This window comes from Phaethon aethereus (assembly GCF_964289735.1).
Source record: "Phaethon aethereus genome assembly, chromosome: 2".
Lineage (NCBI taxonomy): Eukaryota > Metazoa > Chordata > Aves > Phaethontiformes > Phaethontidae > Phaethon > Phaethon aethereus.
The window spans coordinates 136,216,316-136,234,922 of NC_138582.1; the positions used below are offsets into that span (position 1 = coordinate 136,216,316).

The 18,607-nt window shown below is 41.5% G+C and overlaps 1 protein-coding gene across 1 annotated transcript in view; it reads left to right on the plus strand.

Annotated features, from left to right (window-relative positions):
- The window catches only part of RAPGEF5 (Rap guanine nucleotide exchange factor 5), a gene marked incomplete at its 3' end in the record, with an annotated part of 161,230 nt that overhangs the window by 38,182 nt on the left and 104,441 nt on the right, over nt 1–18,607 (plus strand). The window contains exons 6-7 of the mRNA XM_082015389.1: nt 19–85; nt 8,096–8,144. Of these exons, the coding sequence (XP_081871515.1) occupies nt 19–85; nt 8,096–8,144 (116 nt within the window). The remainder of the gene's footprint in view (nt 1–18; nt 86–8,095; nt 8,145–18,607) is intronic.

The window sequence follows — 18,607 nt, forward strand, 5'->3', positions numbered from 1 at the left end:
TATTTTTATTTTTTTAAGGCCTGATCAAAAAATAGAAGATACGGCAGAAACCAATGCTGAAATTCTTGCTCGTCTCACTTCTGCGGTAAGGTCACTGCATCAAAGTTTGTACTGATCTTGTTTGAAATATTGTCATGTTTTGGATCCTTTCAAATTAAAGACGTAGTCTTAGTGAGCAGGTGTTTGTAATGCAAACTACTTTTTTTGTCTCTGAAAGGAGGAAGTTTTACTGAGGTCTTAGTATGCTATTAAAATCAGTCCAAGCAAGGACTGCTGCAGCCTGCTCTCTTGTAATCCATGCTGTTCATGGCTCAGGAGATACCAGTTTGGAGGATCATGGTGATTTTTCTGCCTGGTAGCTTACACTCAGATCCTCTTGGTCAAGTGGACATCAGTGTGAAGACGATGATGAGGTGTGGGACAAAAGGGCCTCAGCAGCCCTGGTGTAGATGATAATAAGCTTCTGAGGAGACCCACCTGGGAAGTCTGGGTATCTGACTTCCCAATTATGTTTAGCCTCAATAAACTCCATCATGATAAACAGCAGCTTATCCTGTCTGTGCTAGAATTTGGTGCATCTTGTTTGTCTTGTTGTAAGATCATTGTTCTAAGAAGCAGACAGACAGGACTTCAGATTCACTCAATCTAATATAATCTGTACGATGGTATGGAGTGTACCCTCAGCAAGTGATGCAAAACTGGGAGGAATGGTTGGCACACCAGATGGGTGTGCTGCCATTCAGAGGGACCTTGACAGGCTGGGGAGATGGGCCAATGGGAATCTCATGAAGCTCAACAAAGGGCAATGCAATGTCCTGCATTTGGGAGAAATAACCTCATGCTCCTGTACAGGCTGGGGGCTGACTGAAAAGCATCTTTGCAGAAAAGGACCTGGGGGTCATGGTGAACAGCAGGTTGAACATGTGCCTCTTGTGGCAAAGCAAGCCAACTGCCTCCTGGGCTGCATTAATAAGACCATTACCCTCAGGCTAAGGGAGGTGATCATTCCCCTCTACTCAGCACTGGTGTGACACATCTGGAGTGTTTGGTCCTATTCTGAACTCCCAGTACAAGAGACATGTGGACGTACTGGAGTGTATGCAAGTGACCATGAAGATGATCGGGGAGTAGAGTATCTGACTTGCAAGGAGAGGCTGAGAGTTGAACTTGGAGAGTTGAACTTGGAGAACAGAAGGCTATGGGGGGATCTTGTGAATGTATATAAATACCTGGTGAAAGGGAATAAAGAAGACAGAGCCAGGCTCTTCTCGGTGACATCTTGTGACAGGACAGGAAGCAGTGGCACAAAAAGAAATTCAAGGTAGTCTACTTAAGTATAAGAAAAAGCATAAGAAAAAACTTATTTACTGTGATGGTGATCAAGCAGTAGAACAGGTTACCCAGAGAGGTAGTGGAGTCTCTATCCTTGGAGATGTTCAGAACTCAACTGGACATGGTCTAGCTGACCCTGCTTTTCATCAGATGACCTTCAGAGGTGCCTTCCTACCTCAGCCGTTCAGTGATTGTATGGTTCTGTGAACATCACACCTAAATCATGGTATCAGAAAAACAGGGAATTAGTGCTAGTTCTGTTCTGGGTACGTGAGAAAGTACAGAGGTGAAAGTGAACCAAGCAGGATGAAGTTGTCATGAAAAAGGCATGAGGATAAGAGCTATTTTAAATAAAATGAATAAAGTACTATCTTGAAATTGCTGAAAAATGGAAGGAAAGGAGAATTTGTGCTATATTTTGTAGACAAATTCCTTTACAAAAGACATTTTGTAATGTGTTCGGAAAGCCAGCAGTTCTGTATGCTCAACCTTATGCAAAAATAACTTAAAATGTATGGCATTAGAAAATTTGTGTTTTAAAATTGTTTTTTTATTTTTTATTTTCTCTATATTCAAATTCCTTGTTTTCTCTACTTTTTTTTCTGAACTGAAAATGAAGGGAGAACTCAGAACCTCAATATCCTCCATTTTTAGTTCCATAGAGAGAAAAAATAGAAAAACATAAAATACTTTTTGCAAAGTTTTATCTTTTCAAAAACCCATAAAACTACCAACTCTATAAAACATTGCCAGTATCCCTCAAAAGTTTTGCCTCTCAAAAACAGAAGAATAATGTTTTTTCATCAGTTTAAAAAAAGGGAAGCATTCAACAAAACAAAGTGAGTTTCTGAGTTTAAGAACTGGATCTAACTGTTGCTGGATACACTTGAGTAAAACGTGTATCCTTAAACATGTGAGTAAGTGACAGTGAGTTCAGAGTGCTTCACATCTAGCTTGCAATGTCAAACCTTTGAACGACATCCTGAGTGATTCCAGCAGCAGAGCACATGGACAGGTTTGTTTGTTTTTTTTTTTAAATGAACCATTTTATTGCTGTAGCTAACTAGCTAAAGAAAAATTAGGCAATTGCATCTCCAGATGGCCTGAGACCCATCTATTGCCATGGTGGTGTCAAAAAGACAGATCTTTTCTCCTGCATGTTTGGATTTTCCACAAAACTGTGGAGGCTCTCTATAACGATTTTCTAGCCTAACCCTGGAGCAAAGATGTAAGACCAGAGCAGCATCCTCCAAATATGAACACCTGTATATGAACGTCTCCCTCTTATCCCTCCAGAATATTACTTTTCCTCCATACAGTAGACTGGAATCTAAAGTACTTACTGCAAGTTTATGGAAATCTTTTATGTGTCCCAAGGGAATTGAACCCTCAGCTTGCCCCACTCAGCAGAGGGCTGGACTCACCAGGATACACATCCTCATTTTTTTTTTTCTGACAGCTTCAGAATTTGCATGGAAAAAAACAGAGTCCTGTGAGCAGGACCTGGAAACCAAAAGTGAAGGTATTAGCCATGACTGGAAGTGTGTTCACACTGTCTTGCTTCTTAGCTCACTGAATGTTTACCTATTTTGTACAGAATCAAACCAGTCTTCCTTGAAGAATTCATAATTCAGAATCCTGTTCACAATACTCTTCAGACCAGTGTTTCAGAAGTGAAAAAAGCCAAAACAACAAAAACCTTAATTCCAGCCCAGCACTAAAACAGCCAGAGATTAGACTTGACTTTTTTGTACATTTCTAGGTTTGGAGGTTCAAGTCCCCCCATTGGTTTTGATAGTACCACTGTCTCTTCTCCTTTTCTTTTTACTTTTCTTGTAACGGAATAAAAGATCCTGTGTCAGGTCAGAAGGATGCTTCTGTGTCAGCTTTTTTGGGGGAGGGATTAAATTCCCAACTTTTCAAACCTAAACTGATTGTGAACATCCAGCTCAAGCAACATTGGAGAAATCTCTGTGCCTAAAATAGAAATCACAGTTTTAGCATATGAAAACGCAGGAAAAACTGTAAGCTTGCATGCACATAAAGTCTAACTATATATTTCTGTAACTTTATAAAAACAGTTCTACCCTGAGAGTAGAACTCACCTCACCTAAATATAAGTGACCATATGGCAGGCATCTACATCTGAGCTAGCTTCCCCAGGCACTCCTTGCAGCCAGGGAACAGAAATAGGCACTTTTATGATGCTGAATATATGATTCATTTTGAAAGTCGTATTTTAGGAAAAAACAGTCATACCTTAGGCTCTGCTGGTAAGGTATGCACTCTCTGTGAAGGGGGTATAGAGTGACTAGCACAGACATAGGCATCTGTACAAGTTTGGTCAATTCCTCTCTCCACCTTTTTTTCTTTACTGTAGCCCGACTTTCTGTGTTGGCATTTCTGTTATTACTTACTCCCTACTGCTTTTTGCTACCAGGTGTTGTTTCTCTTGTAGAGTTCCGCTTTTCACATTCACTGCACAATTTGTGATTTTTTTTTTTTTGATGATTCAGCCTGTCTAGAACGGATTAGTTAGGGAAATGCACTCTTGGTTTTAAACAATGGTTATGGAGATCGTAAAAGATGATAGTGATAGCTGCAGTGAATGATGCCAAGTCAGAAGGGCAGCCGGGAAAAAAGTGCAGAGGTTTCTTATCATCTTAATTTGTGCATAATGTATGTAATACACCTCTTTTAAGAGCAGAGTCAGATACGAAAGATAAGAAACTAGCTTGTCTGGGGTCTCACTTTTTTCTTTATGCTTTATTCTATGATGGAAGAAGCAGAGTCAGTCAAGATGACTGAACAGAGCCTATCGAATTATATGCTCATATTATATGCTCCATTACAATGAGGCACTGACAACACCATCAAACTTAAATTGTAAAGGCAGCTGACATGCCAGCAGTGCAAAGTGCCATTTGAGATACGTTTGCATTGTATAATCTTTTTAGTCATGAATTTTTAAGAAAATGCAATGATTACTCCTTGTTTTAAAGACGCATTCCAGAGCTGTCATGCATCCTGTGTCGTGTCCCAAAGAGCAGCTTCATATTCAATGTCTTGTCTGCTAAACCGGAGCACAGTGGGATGGCTATGAGTGTTTCCACTGCAAAGCTCTTACCTTGCCTTGTGATGGGTAGAAGAGCATATCAGGATGTTAATGCAGTATATGTGGAAAATAAAGTTTTCTGGTACTTTAAGACGTCAGCCGATACTGCTTTCATTTAGAGTCCATCAAACTATCATTACTTGAGATGCAAAAATGTGGACCAGACACACTTCTTTTTCAAAATGCTGCTATTTAGAGCTTTCTGTTGCAGGATTTCATTTTGAGATTCTGTAAGGACTGCCACTTTGTCTCTAGATCTGAAGCCCTATTTGGCACATTGACACCTAGAATACTGTTTCGCAAAAGACTACTGTAAGCAGAAAAAAAGCAATGGGAGAAAAGTAGAGGTGGTATGCACTGTCTGCTAGAAGCACAACTATGCCTTCTATGATAAAATGACCAGATTCATGGCTAAGAGAAGGATAGTAGTTGTCATGTACTTTTGAAAAATCTCTACCTCTGTCCTTTGAAGATGAGAAGATTCACCATATAAACATGCCATTTGTATTTAATCAGGAAGTATATGTGGGTACCACTCCTTATGCACACTCTTGCTCTTTCATATTGCAGAAAGAAAACTGATTAAGATGTGATAACGTGCCAACAACACACTCAAAATGTTCTCTTTCAGACTTTCATAATATTTCTGTGAATACTGCGTGATAAGCTGGCCTGTAAACTGAATCAGTTTTGACATCTGCAATGCTACTCAAAATGGGATACAATTTAGATAGTGTTAGCTTTGTAGCAACAAGCTATATGTATAAACCAATTTTTTTTATTGAATATCTCAATTTATTATGGTAGGCATAGCTCTTGTTTGAATGTGTATTTTACTTTGAGTCCACATTATTGTCTTCAACGTGATGTGCAACTATCGATTTTGTCAAATAGGCAGTAACTGAAATCCTATTAGGAAGAAGTATGATAATGTGTAGCATGTGTGCAGTGAGGAATGGATGTTGTACACGGATTTCCATCGGTGTAATGATGCATAGGAATTGCATGTCCAGCAGAGATGTCAAGTGCATTTACGCTAAAATAGACAAAAGCATATAGATTCTGAAATCTAGGGACACCAGGCAAGTCCAGAAGGATGCTCAGCAGTACCGATTCTTTGTGATGTGAGTGAGTCCTATGAGAGGGAGCTCAGACTCTTCAGTCAGGCTGAAACCCTTTGATGAAGGAACGTCTACTTAATCTCAAGACTAGAGGAACATTTTTTTCTCCTGCTTAACTGAAGAGTTTTGCTCAGATTAAAGTAATATGCCAGCTGCATTCCTGGCACACAGCAAACAATGAGATGTTTTGCATAACAGACAAAATACAAAAAACCAGCCTTTTTATTGCCCGTGGTGTTAGCGCTGTCTTTCAAACTTGCAAAGTGCCACCTTATAGGCAAAAGTAATACTGCAGATACAACCGCAGGCAGGATGCCACAATGCTGCTTTTTCTTCTGAGAAGATGGGTTTTTCTTTACACTCACAGAAAGATTTGCATTTTTCAATTGTTTGATTGGGTTAATTGGTATGTTTACAACTGTTACAGATTGTAGTGTCTCCTAAGGCTAATCTTGAGATAATGTATTTATTAAATGTTAAAAGATAAAGATGAGACATCAGTGCACTGTTTCTTACTGTCAGTAACCAGTGAGAATAGACCACAATCGGGGCATCGACATTGGTACCTCCTGCTGAATTTAATGAAGGGAGAGGGTCTGAGCAGTTCAGCCATGAAAAGTCATGGTGGTGTTATTCAGAAATGACTTGTGATTTTATTGAAAATCCCACTCTAACTGTGGATACCTTGTATGTATTATTACTAGTGTGTATTAATTGCTGCAAGCAAGCAAGCACAGAAGTTGTTTTTCCACAGAAGAACTGTTCTTTCCCATCGTACTTGCAGTTTATGCTTACATTAACCATGATTAACAGTTCTCCAGACATGGGAATGAGTGTACAGGAAGGAAGGAAGGGAAGGTAATGCTGCCAGCTTGCACAATTGTGCTGGAAACAGGATGACATTTAAGAAAACTGTGGCACTGCCTTCGTATTTTCCTGCTTGGAGTGGCAGAAAACTCTGTCCCTCTCAGTGGGGCAGCATCAAGGAGTATAAAAGATCCTTGTATCTTGCAAGGACAGCAAAAAAAGCTCCCTGGTCCTTTTCCACAAGAGAAGGAAGGATGCAAGTAGAGGACAGATGTATGACTGTGTCTGACACATGTAGAACTTACTTCTGGGTGGCTGCCGAGTATCGGACGAGCGGATGCTGGAGTTACCGTTGTATTGAGATGTCCTGGGCAATTTTGTCTTCTCCTAGCAGTCTGTCTTTATGCTCAGACCAAAATAACGTTCAGTAGTCTTGTTTCGCATTTTCAAACTTACCTTCAAAGTCGTGAGTGTGGGATGTTGACAGTTGCTAGTAATTGTATTACTTCAGGGATCCTTCATGTGCTTAGTGCCTTATTCCGATCATACCACATGTCTTGGGAATGATGTGTTAAATTTCATGTGTTCTCAGAAACTGGATGTCAAAACTCCCACTGCAGCATAGCCTTGAGCTTTGCATAGGTCTGTTAGACAAGATGGCTAGTACGCACTGTGGGAGACGGTACAGAGGGGTAGTTCCGTCCCTAGAAAAATAGTTGGAACGTCCCATAATATTTTTAATACTCAAGACAGGCTGTCTTGGGAAAATGAGGGAAACTGGAAGAAGCTGGGAGGCGTACAGGAGTGCGGATGGGGCAGAGGAAGGGAAGACCTGCGGTGTATGCAGGAGAGAGTGTCTGGGGTGCTGTAGGTCAAGTGCAGGGTGCTCGCAGCAGCTGCAATGGGACAGACGATGGCAGTGAGGAAGTATAAAAATAAGGCATAATACAGAATTTTACTGATAGAAAAAGGAACAGACCTATGGAAGGAAGTGAATGTAGAGTTGAGCTGGCTAAAGGGACTGTAGCTGGTAATACAGAAATTATAGGGAAAATATAAAGAATGCAGAGACAGGAGGCTGAGGGAGGGAGCTGGCTAACATGGCAGGGGAGTTTCATCATAGGCTAGTGAGAGAGCCTATGTATCTGGAAATCAGATAGCCCTTACTTCATGTTCCTCTCAAGCTAAATTTTGGTCCTGAAATGCTCAGCCATGCTATTAAGGCAGGTTGTTTCCTCCTGACGGCTCCAAAAGGCATATGTCAATTATATATGTGAACCTCAGCCAAACCTCAGCATGGAGAACTCTCTTATCCTGGAGTCACACAATAAATCCAGCATTACAGTGTGCTTAGCAGAGGCAAAGCAAACATTTAACAAGGAAAGGAAGAAGCTTTAAGTGTGTGCCTGTGAAAGAGATACGCTGTGCAAATAAATTACAGGTCAGGCTACTGAATTGCCCAGTCCCTAAGGAATGTGCAGTATTTACATAAAATTAAAGTTAAAAAAAATAATTAAATAGTTGTCACAGAATTCCCAGCTGAAAAGGAAATAGACTTGCTAGGAAAAGTGACTCTAGTTTCAAAACCAAGTACCTGCATGATTCCATGTGCAGTTGACTGCTCCAAATGACTGATAGGCTGTATCTTACTAGTGTTGCATTTTGTTTTGTTTGGCAGTGCCAGTACCTATAACCATCCTTTCCTTTCCTGGTATTTTAGGTGCAGAGAGAACTGGCTGCTGTCATTGCCTTGAAAGCAAGGAAGTCAGGTGAGTCAGGCTGGACTTTAGAGGGGGTTTTGTAACGTTCTTCCCTTTTGCCATTTGTTGAAGTATTTGAATTGTCATTGCTGTCTTACTAACATGGGGAAGCAAAGATAGCGGACCTCGTTCCTCTCTCATTGGAGAATCTGTGTATTTAGCACAATGCAATTACTGTCAAGCCTCGCTTCCCCGGGCTCATCACATCTAACGACCTAGCTGATAAAATCAGAGTGTTACAGTTGAATGTGAACTTCGGTCTCTTTCTGGCCAACATCTCTATTTTCTCTGGGTTTGCACTTGAGAGAAGAAACTTACGTGTTTATTTGACTTACATTTAAGACAAATCGAGTTGATAATTTACCCATGTTTTCTTTTATGGCCTGGTATCTCATGCCATTTTCGCTGTGTTTTACTGGCCCAGTCAGGTGTATTTCCTTATGCTAAAGCAAAAGGCCAACTTCAAGCATGGGTCTGTTCTTTCCTGAAGACTTCTCTGTACACCCCGATGGCTGTAGAGGCCAGTCTCTGTTATCAGGGCAGCAGAAGGGGAAAGGCAAATGGGTAATTAAAAGATGTCTGACGGCATAAGGATTTACAGCAAATACCGGTGATACAGTGCAAAGGCACTGAAATACGTGGTCATCTCAGCTCAGGTTTTGGGAGCACAGCCTGCTTCAGAAGGTAACTGCATTGCAAAACTGGAGTGGAAGCAAGGGAGCTGTGTTTTCTGGGCACGGGAACTAACACAACCTATTTGACCAGACCTGACTCTAGATGGAGTTAACCCCCTGGTGCCTTCATGTATAGTGCAGTTAATCTGCATTCAGGCCAAACAGTCTATGGCAAAGTGAGAGTTGAATGTATTTCTAGAGTAAAACAGAATTGGAGTTGACTTAAATTATTGGTGTGTTCCCAAAGCCATTGAGGTCATGGGGAGTATTTTCACTGAGCATCCCTTGTGGTCTTCAGTGATTTTGTTAGAAAACGAGTTCATGGATCTTGCACTTTTTGAGCTGTTTTCTGACCTGTTAATAATTTTGTGTCATAATATCTATATCTGACTATCTGTGGCTTAAAAGTACAGCACAAAAGTTATTACACACAACACACACACTGCATACAATATATCTTAAACTGGAGGCACCAGATGTGGCTGGCATATCTGCAAATATTTCCTTGTGAAAATGTAAGTATTACAAAAGTATTCTAGACACAGTTTGATGCATGTTTGTCTGGAAATAGAAGTACCCATAGGTGATATCCAGAGTTGTCTGTAAATGTAAATCTGCAGAAGGCAAACACAAGTCTAAGTGTGAATTCAGACTTAAATCTCTTCTGTGTAATAGCTTTCCTTCTGAAGCTGCTATAATAGTTTATGATGTTAACACACCTCAACTGCTTGCCCTTACCTGGTATCACCCCAGTCCCATCTGAATTCTAATGGCTGAACATGGAAATGCTTCTGCTCTGGTTCCGTGCAGAGAAAAACAGATTCCTTTAAGGAAGGACTCAAAGTAATTTTTTGTTTTGCTGTAAAATGGGCTAAGAGTATGGTGCCATGTCCCTTTTTACTTAGTGCTTATACAGTTCTAAGAAATGTCTTCCCCTGCTTCTCAGCAGTTGTGTCAGTAAGGATCACTACTGCTAGTGGTAATAAATAAAAACACCATTCCCCAAAAGAGTTGATTTTAACCTGAATTAGCCTCGCATTTCCTTTTGGTGGATGGCTACATAAACGGTTGTGTCAGTAGAAAATGGAATGGGGGTTGGATTAGGAATGAGCTGCAGGAAATGAAAATGGGAAAGAAGGATAGCTCTTGGAGTCTCCTTTGTACTGGTATAATTGAAACCCACATTGAGCAGGTAGAAATATTTTAGTTAACAGTCACAGCCTTAAATAAACAGAGCTCCCTATAGAGCTTTGAAGTGCTGACCAGCCTTTCCTAATACATGAATGTAAACATGATATCAGTTTAGATCTGAACAAAAGATGCATCTTTAGTCAGTTTAACTAGTGCATGCTTGTTGTTGAAATTTGCATTTCTTTATGTCTCATTTTGGACGACTGTAAAAAAATGGCTACATGGTCAGGTATAACTGTAAGGTCTAATTTACATTAATGTCTTTACTAGAGTAGGAGCAGAGTAAATTAGGGTGGTTGACTGTGCTTTTTAATTTTATTGCTGATGGTTAAATCCACAGCATAGCAGTTACTGCTTGCAATCAAGCTATGGTATGCTGTGCCTGGCGAAGTGAAGCGTATTTTAGAGAAAGAACTTCTGGAGCTAAAAGCCACAGTATCTGTCAAAGATACTGTTCTTCTAGCCCTGTCCAAGACTCCATATAATTCCAGGAAATAAACCAACAAAGATCAGACAAGGAGTTTATTTTGGCATGAAAAGAGTGGAACGTGGCTATTGGGCCAGCTGCCCTGGTTGGCTTCCAGGCTGGTGTGAACAGTGTGGGTGTCTGGCTCACCCACCCTGGGATTCATGAGTGGGGAGTACAGGCGACGGGCACGGCCCTAACCCGCTGGCTGGAACCTGCCTGCAGTGGGTAGTGGGTTCATTAACCGAAAGCGTTCCTAGAAATCGGCAGCCCAAAACCCAAAGCTGTTTTGCGGAAGTTCCTGTACTGTTTTTGATGGTTTGGTGGTTTTTAAATTACAGTGTTTCAAAATATTTCCTCTAGATAGTTGGTTAGCGCTACCAATACGAGTAAAAAAAGAGTATTTTTGCTTAATGCAAGGACCGTGTAATTTGTTCCTGAATTACTTCAATTCCTGGATATACCTCTGCCCTTAAAGAGGCACTTCACAGTGATTTAATTGTACTAGAAAAACGAGCTGATTAAAGCTTTCCTATTACTTGTCTAGGACTGTTGTTGTAATCACCGGGTTACGTTGCGTGAAAGGTGCTATACAAGCACACAAACGCCTCTGCAAGAGGTGAAGAGGGTCCAACTAGGAAGGTTTGCTATGCTTGGAGGGGGGAAACATTGCCTTTGGTTACCAGGGTGAAACAGTTTATTTTTGTTTAAATGAAGCTTGGGTTTGCTGCCTAGTATATGTATATGAGAAGGAATAATTACAGTTATTTCAGTTCTTGGGCCAGAATGGCTGTTTCAGAGATTTAGACACTGTATCTACTGACGAAATGCTTTGAAAACCGAGGAGAGATGTGAGCCTGCTGTGGGGTAGGGCAGAGTATCAAATTCTTGCTGGTACAGGATCTGACTTGATCTGAATGTCGGCTACCAGAAAATAAAAAGTCAGTAGGGTGTGGGGGAGAATGCCTTTCCCCAAGAGGTGTTCTTCAGTTTTTGTTGTGGTGTGGAAGAATAGGAGAAACACATAAAACTGACAGGTGGCTGAAGGGAAAATGCAGAATTTGAAAAATGAAAACTTCCACGCTGTGGAAAAGGGCTCCATTTATCATATTTCAGATGTGCACTGCACGTGTCTCACTCCAATAGCAAGGTATAAGCCGATAGAGAAGTACTTGAGAGCCCTCATGCAGAGGGAGCTCAGCATTTTTAGCTTCTTTGCAAATAAAACTAATAAAACGGTAAAATTAATGTCTGTAATCCTGAAGCTTTGATGGACCTCAGTAACGTTGTTGACTAGAAAGCACATTTATATTTCATTAGAGTAAAGCTCTCGTGATAAAGATGACCCGAGAGGGGAAAATGAGCTTGTGCGCTTCTCTATGGCTTGTAAAAATACCCTGAAATTGTTCTTGCTTGATCTTAGAAAGAAATAGATTAAATGCTGTCTGTCTTTGTTTGGTAAAAGGTCTTGGGGAAGCAGGTAACTGGAACAGAAGAAAATTTTGTTTTTAATTGTAGGAACTTGGCAATAGAATTGTTGTGTTTATTTATACCTTGCTGGTTTCTGATGGCTTCCACAAATGTGCTGAAACATAACAAATGCAGCCTCTCAGCTGAAGGTTTACACGGGTTGGCATTTATCTCAATTGCTTGTCACGGCTCATGACATGTTTCTTATGTGTTAGAGATGGTAACTAAAACAAGGATAAAAAGCAGCAAACAGCCTAAGGCTGGAGGCTTTAGCCGGTGGCGTAGCTACACAGCTACATCTGAATGGATCAAAATCTGTCAGGTAGATGCTCTGAACTGGTGTTAATCCCATCCACAAACCAGACACCTTGCACTGCTGTTCATCAACCTAGCTGCACCCCATGGTATCACCCAGCAGATTCCTCTAACTTTAGATAAAAAGGAATTTCTATAGCTTTATTCACGTAAAGGGCCATTAGCAAGAGCATGGCTCTGGTGCTTGTGTTTCTGATACAGGGACTAATTAAGACGATAGCCGACAGTATCCATGAGGTAGGAAGAGGGGAACAAGCAGCTTCCCCCCAGAGCAGCGTCAGGGCTGTGGGTGCTTCTGCCTCCCACTGTGAAGGGCAGGGCAGCCACAAAAGCCCTAGGGTTTTGTGTGTATTTTTGCTCTCCCTTAAGAACAATACTCAAGGTTCCACAATATAGTTAGATACTTTCTAGTCATGCCATTCTTAAATTGACAAGCTCTATTGATTTTTTAAAAAAATGGGTCTTTTACATTTTATTTATAAAATGTATTAACTTTATATTTGAGATCTTCTGTGTTACACCCCCCCCCCCATTCTGACATTTATCTCTATGCACATCCACCATCCGCTTTTTCTCTCGTATTGCTTCTGTCAAGGCTTAGCTGCCTATGTGATTTGCTTAGTATTTTTACTTTAGGGCAGACGATTCAATACGAAGCAGTCACCGGGGCCTGAGCGCTGCCGACAGGAATGAAAAGCAGGCTGCGAACAGCTCTTCCTTTCCCCAGCCGCTGCGCCACCTCTGCGGCGCTGCTGTCAGAGCTGATTGCATGACTCGGCTCTAGCACACTCCAGGCAATGTCAGCCCGGTTAAAAACATGAGAACAGCCAGGCTGGGTCAGGTTAAAAGTCCATCCAGCTCTGATCCTACTGTGAGCGATGAGTAGGGGATGCTTAGAGCAAGTACAAACGGTCTTTCTGATGTGTGTACTCAGCACCTACCAGCCTGCGCTAGAGGGATTTTGCCGTACCCACGCTCTTGTGTTGGGTAGCCCTTGGTGGACCTTTTTTTCATTAATTTGTTGGATTGCTGTTTGAGGCTGCTTATAGTCCTGACCTTCATCAGCTCTTGCAGTAGTGAGTCCCACAATCCTTACATGTGGTATGTGAAAGCCTATTTTTTCTTGTTTGTTTTAAACATGTTCCCCACAACCCTCACTCTATTGTGATATAGCTCTTTGGTGACGGAATGGATTATTCACCATTTTCCCAGTTCATCATCATACTCTTCAGGATTTTGTGCATCTCTCTCATATCCCTGTGAGTTGCCTCATTTCCAGGCTAAATCGCTAGTCATTGCTCATACCAAGTCTATTCCATTAAATCTGATCATCTTTGCCACATCTTCTATTATATTATTTTTTAGATGGGACAGCCAAAGCAGCATTCAATATTGCAGCAGCATCTGCTGGAGTTGGTACAAAGTGAGTGTGGCAGCTTCTTATCATCAGGGTGGGGAGGTGGAGGGGTGTGGGAAGGAGCCCAATAAGACCCTTTTGGCAGCATTAAGCTGTTTTATCTCTTTGTTAACTCAGGAAGCTGCAGATCCTTGTGAGACTTCTTGGTAACTTTACTCCACAATAATTAGCAAAAACTTTGTCATTTGGTGCTGTATGAATGTCCTATGTTATTAGTTTTATTTACTTGTAGAACTTGTTATATAGACATGGAAGTCATTACAGATTTGAATTAGATTTGTACACATACTTGAGAAATGAGGTTACAAATACATGACCAAAGGTCATTCAAGAGTGGAGCAGTTCAGTCTCAATATCAAACATGATAAGTACCCTTTGAATTTACATGTCTTGTAAACAAGCAGATCTACAATATCCCTGGTGTAAAATGTGGCCTGTTTATTATCACTTATTTTATGCCACTAGAAAAGGGCACAAAGAGAGATGAAAGAACTTGCTCCTATTTACCGAATAAAGTGGCAGTCATGTGCTAGGGAGGGGTGCATTTTCCCTTGTGGAAAATTTGAGAAACTTTGAAGAGTGGGAAAAAGTTAGGATCAGTAGGATCTTACTAGTTTTCTATGTTCCCTTGTGTCTTTCTTCAGTGGGTTTATTTACTTAGGTAAGACCTTCCTTCATTACAACTTTAAATTCCTCCAAGCATTCACTTCTTTAAAGCATGGGTTGAACTTAGCAAAACGTGTGGAGTAACAGTTCTTCTGCAAGTGTAGTAATGGCATTCACCCTGGAGAAATGACCACTCAAAGTAAGGTGCAGGAGTGGCGTGCTTCTGGTGGGTCGTGGTAACTTTATCTTTACTTTTCCTCTGCCCATTGAAATGTGGTTCAAAATAAAAGATGCACCTGAAAACATAGCTAGGAATATTTTTAAAGTTACGTTGTGCTTTGAGGATTTCATGCCTTGAAGTAAGAAAGATAATCATGTTGGCTTCTTTAAGCGATCCTTTTTAAACATTTTTATGCCATATTGAAGGCAATGCCCACCCCTAGGGACCAATGTCTTGTTGCATCCCATGGGATTCTTCCATTATTCCTGAGATCAGGCATACCAAGAAACGGGCAGCGCTTCAAAAGGATGGGATCAGACCCCTTCTAGCCCTGAGGAATGGGGCCGGTCAGGAACACGATGTGTGACACACACAGAGCTCCACTGTGCCCTGGCTGAATCGGTGCCCACCTGCTTTGTGCCCACCCTGGGCCGTGCTGGGGGTGGGAAGTGCCCTGGACAGCATCAGTGAAGGGACTGCATGGTTACGCTCACCAGCCTTTGTGTATTCAACAGCTGATGTAAAGCAGAATGTACTCTGAGCCTTGGAAAAAGAAGGAGAATGGCTTCTAAGGGCTCTCTGGTGGGAATTACGCTGAGAGGGATTTTGGCAGTTTACGGTCTGGTTTTTGCAGTTGTTTCAGATCTTTGGGCATAGTTCTTCCTGTGTGATCTGTAAGGCACTTGCATATGAGAGATGAGCAATGCAGAATAGCTGTGTAGGTGACAGATGTTTTGCACATACGCAAAAAGGGATTGCACGGTTAAGGTTGGAAAGACAGCAATTGTGCAAAAAAAAAAAACCCAATTCCCAGGTGAATGTTTTGTTTCCAATGCTTTGGGAGAGTCATTTACAGAGAGTTCACAGAATTTATTTATTCAGAGTCCTCTTTGTTTCCTGCTCCTTTCCTGGCCGTGCCCGCAGGATGTTTCCATGGAGTAGAGCGTGGTGTTTCGCTTTGCACCAGCCTGCTCAGCCACGGCTCGTACCTCCTCGTTTGATCAGTTCCCAGCAATCATTCTCCCTGTGCCTGCTGATCATGTAACGGGCTCTTCTACACCCTTCCAACATCTCATTTCAGGCAACACTGTTACAGACAGATTCACTGCCCCTTGATTTTTTAAATTTTAATTATCATGCACATGAGAATGAATGTCTAAAAGCACTGGGTATAAGTTAAAGCTTTCTGCATTCAGCCATCGAGTGGTTTTACTTGAACTGCTACTGCTACGAAGAACACTGCTTTTGTCTGCTCCTGTAGTAATTCTACAGTGTTTGCAACTCGTTTTCCACTTCTTTTCTCCTTGATAAAAAAAGATAAGAGTTCCTATCTTCACCAAGTGTGTGTAAAAATGTGGCTTTTCCTTTGTCTGTATCACAAAGTGCCTGGCATTGAAAACCAAACCTATCCTGGCCACATGAATCAACAGTAGTTGTTTATCTATGACAAAATTCCTCCCTTGTTTATCCAGAGGTGTTTTACAAATTATGTTCTTCTAATGCACCACCACCTTGGATGAAATATGGGCCTTCAAACCCAGATGAAAGGTTTCAGTTCTGATAAATAAAATAAACAGGACTTCCTAACAAAACCAGTTGTACGATAATGTGAAAAAAATAGCAGCAAAGGCTCCTGGCCATAATCTGACTGAGTTAGGAAATATCAGTGGCTTTACTTGATACGCTCATTCTTTAATTTACAATGGCTATATAACGTAGGGCAGGCCTGAGTCTCGTTTAAACTGAAGTTTGTCCTTCCTGTGGTCATTCAGATGCAGTGGAAGGGAACGGTGCCTTAATGGTGTGTGGATCAGCAAGACCAAATCTACATCTGTCAGCCTCCTTTCCTACCACACTGGCTTTGCTCTGTTTAGATTGCAGATTCCTACCCTTGCTGTTATCTGTTCCTTTTGATAAACTCTGCAATGAGAGGAAATGTTTTTGCATCATTTTGGGGAGTCCTGTTTCCTATTTGAGATCTGAGAAATGGCTTGTAGCACTAGGACCCTTGGGAACTTATTTTTCTGTGTGGAAACTAGACTAGCATAATGAGTACCCTCTGTGCAAATTCAATATTGGTTCTACAGCTAAGGTCAAGCAGAAGTTAATGACCATTTTTTACATACAGAAATCAGTTACGAAACCAATGTTACATTTCATGCTTTTGTAATTCTAAACCGAAGTAAAATGCTGGAGTAATTTATATGAAATTGATTTAAACTACAAAGCATAAATATCATGAATCCCAGATTAGGGTTTGAGAGAAAATGGCTTTATTGTCGCTTGTGCTATAGTTCATTCCCCAGTTTGCAAGCACCTTTATTCCATCCCATGCTTGCTGTGCTTTTTTAGATACAGAGGTGCTGAACAATGCTGTAAGGGGGAGTCTCTCTTTAATAATTTTTGCATTTTCTTTGTTTTTTAATTAGCTGATTTACTCAGCTGATTGCACAGCTGTCTGGGCAACACCCCCTCAGGGGCCTGCCAACTGTTTCAGAGATATGTAGTGTACTCAGTGAAGGGAAATCTGTACAATAATTTGCATATATATGTGCAGAAATAGTGGGAAGGAATGAGAAAGCTCAAAGGCGATTTTTGTATTGCTAATAAAAGGAAACATGTTAAGGATGAGCTTAAAAAGCTTTCTCTTTTCAGTAATTTCTGGGAAAAGATTACAGTTTCATGGTAAATAAGGAACCAATTCTCAGTTGGAGGGTTTTATTCCTGGGATTATCACTGTCTGTTATAGGCAGCTTTTGGGGATTTCAGAGGTATTCAGTGCTTGTTGGTTTTCCCCCTTTAATTTGGAAATAGGACTTGGAAAATACAGGAGTATGCACAAGGACCTGCTTTGGCTTAAAATGGTCCCAAAACCTGAGGTTTGTAAAGCATTTACTTGCTACTCATCTCCCTTTTCACCGCTCAGCACTAGTGCCTTATGTAAGCTAGAGGATCTGACTTTTAGTTTCCCCAGTGGTATCAGTATGAGCTATTCATTTTTTTCCACTCTGATAAATTAATAAGCATCAGCAAACATTATAACACTGTCAAACAGCTCAGAGCTGCCATAGTAACCAGCCTCTCTAGAGTTCGCTGTACACCCTCCACAAAGAACAACAAGGGATACCACAAGCTCCGTTGTTCAAAATAACAGTAAAGTTTTCAAAAATCAAGAAATTAGCTTAGAATGATGTGATTTTAAAAAAATGCTTTTGCGCTGTTTGTTTCTGAAAAGCTTCGTGCTAGCAACTTCCTTTGGAAAAAAACAGAAAAGAAACATGCCTCTCAAAAAATTTGGGATATAAGAAGAATGCTAGACGTTGTGAGCGTTCCAGCAGCTGACGATAAATCAACTGGTGCAGGCTGCTGGCAATTCAGAGCACTGGAGCCTTCCCCTGGGGAATGTTCTTGCAGATTCCTGAGGTCTTTTCAACAGTGATAGTTTGACAGGGACAGAAAAACAGACTATAACCATCCAGCAAGGATGAGACGGTGAAAATCTGTTGGCTTGTCAAATAAACAAAGTTCTTCTGTTCAGAAGTAGGCTCTTTACCGCTTCCAAGGTGGCGTGTGTCTCCCATCTGTAGAGGGCACGTAGGTGCCTTTTGCTTACTGTCTGGAAAAAAAGAGATGCAGATACATGTTTTGATCACATAGTACTGAAAGGATTGACATCTTACAAAGGGCAGAGTGTTTTGATGTTCTAGGATGTTAGCAGGTTAAAGAACAACACTAAATAATAAATGAACGTCCTCATTTGAAATGAAGAAGCGTCACTGAATCGTGAGGCACGTAGCCTAAGGGGTGACCGAACTTTGTCCGGGGAGCAGAGCTGCCTCTGGAGCAGCCGTGGGGACAGCGAACGCCTCATCCGCCCTGGGCACAGGCTGCCCGGGTGAGCCTGGGGGTGTCTGCGCAGCTGGGATGCCGCACACCTGGGCTGCTCCTGGGGCTGCGCCTGAGGGTTCGCAGCGTGCCAAGCGAGTTCGGTCTTGGGAGCAGCCTCGGGCAGTGCAGGCGAGACGTTTATGGGGTCCCCACCCCGAAAGGCGGGCAGCCCTGGTCCTGCAGTTGGACTTGACAGCGAGCTCAAGGGCTGAAGCTGGAGCTGTG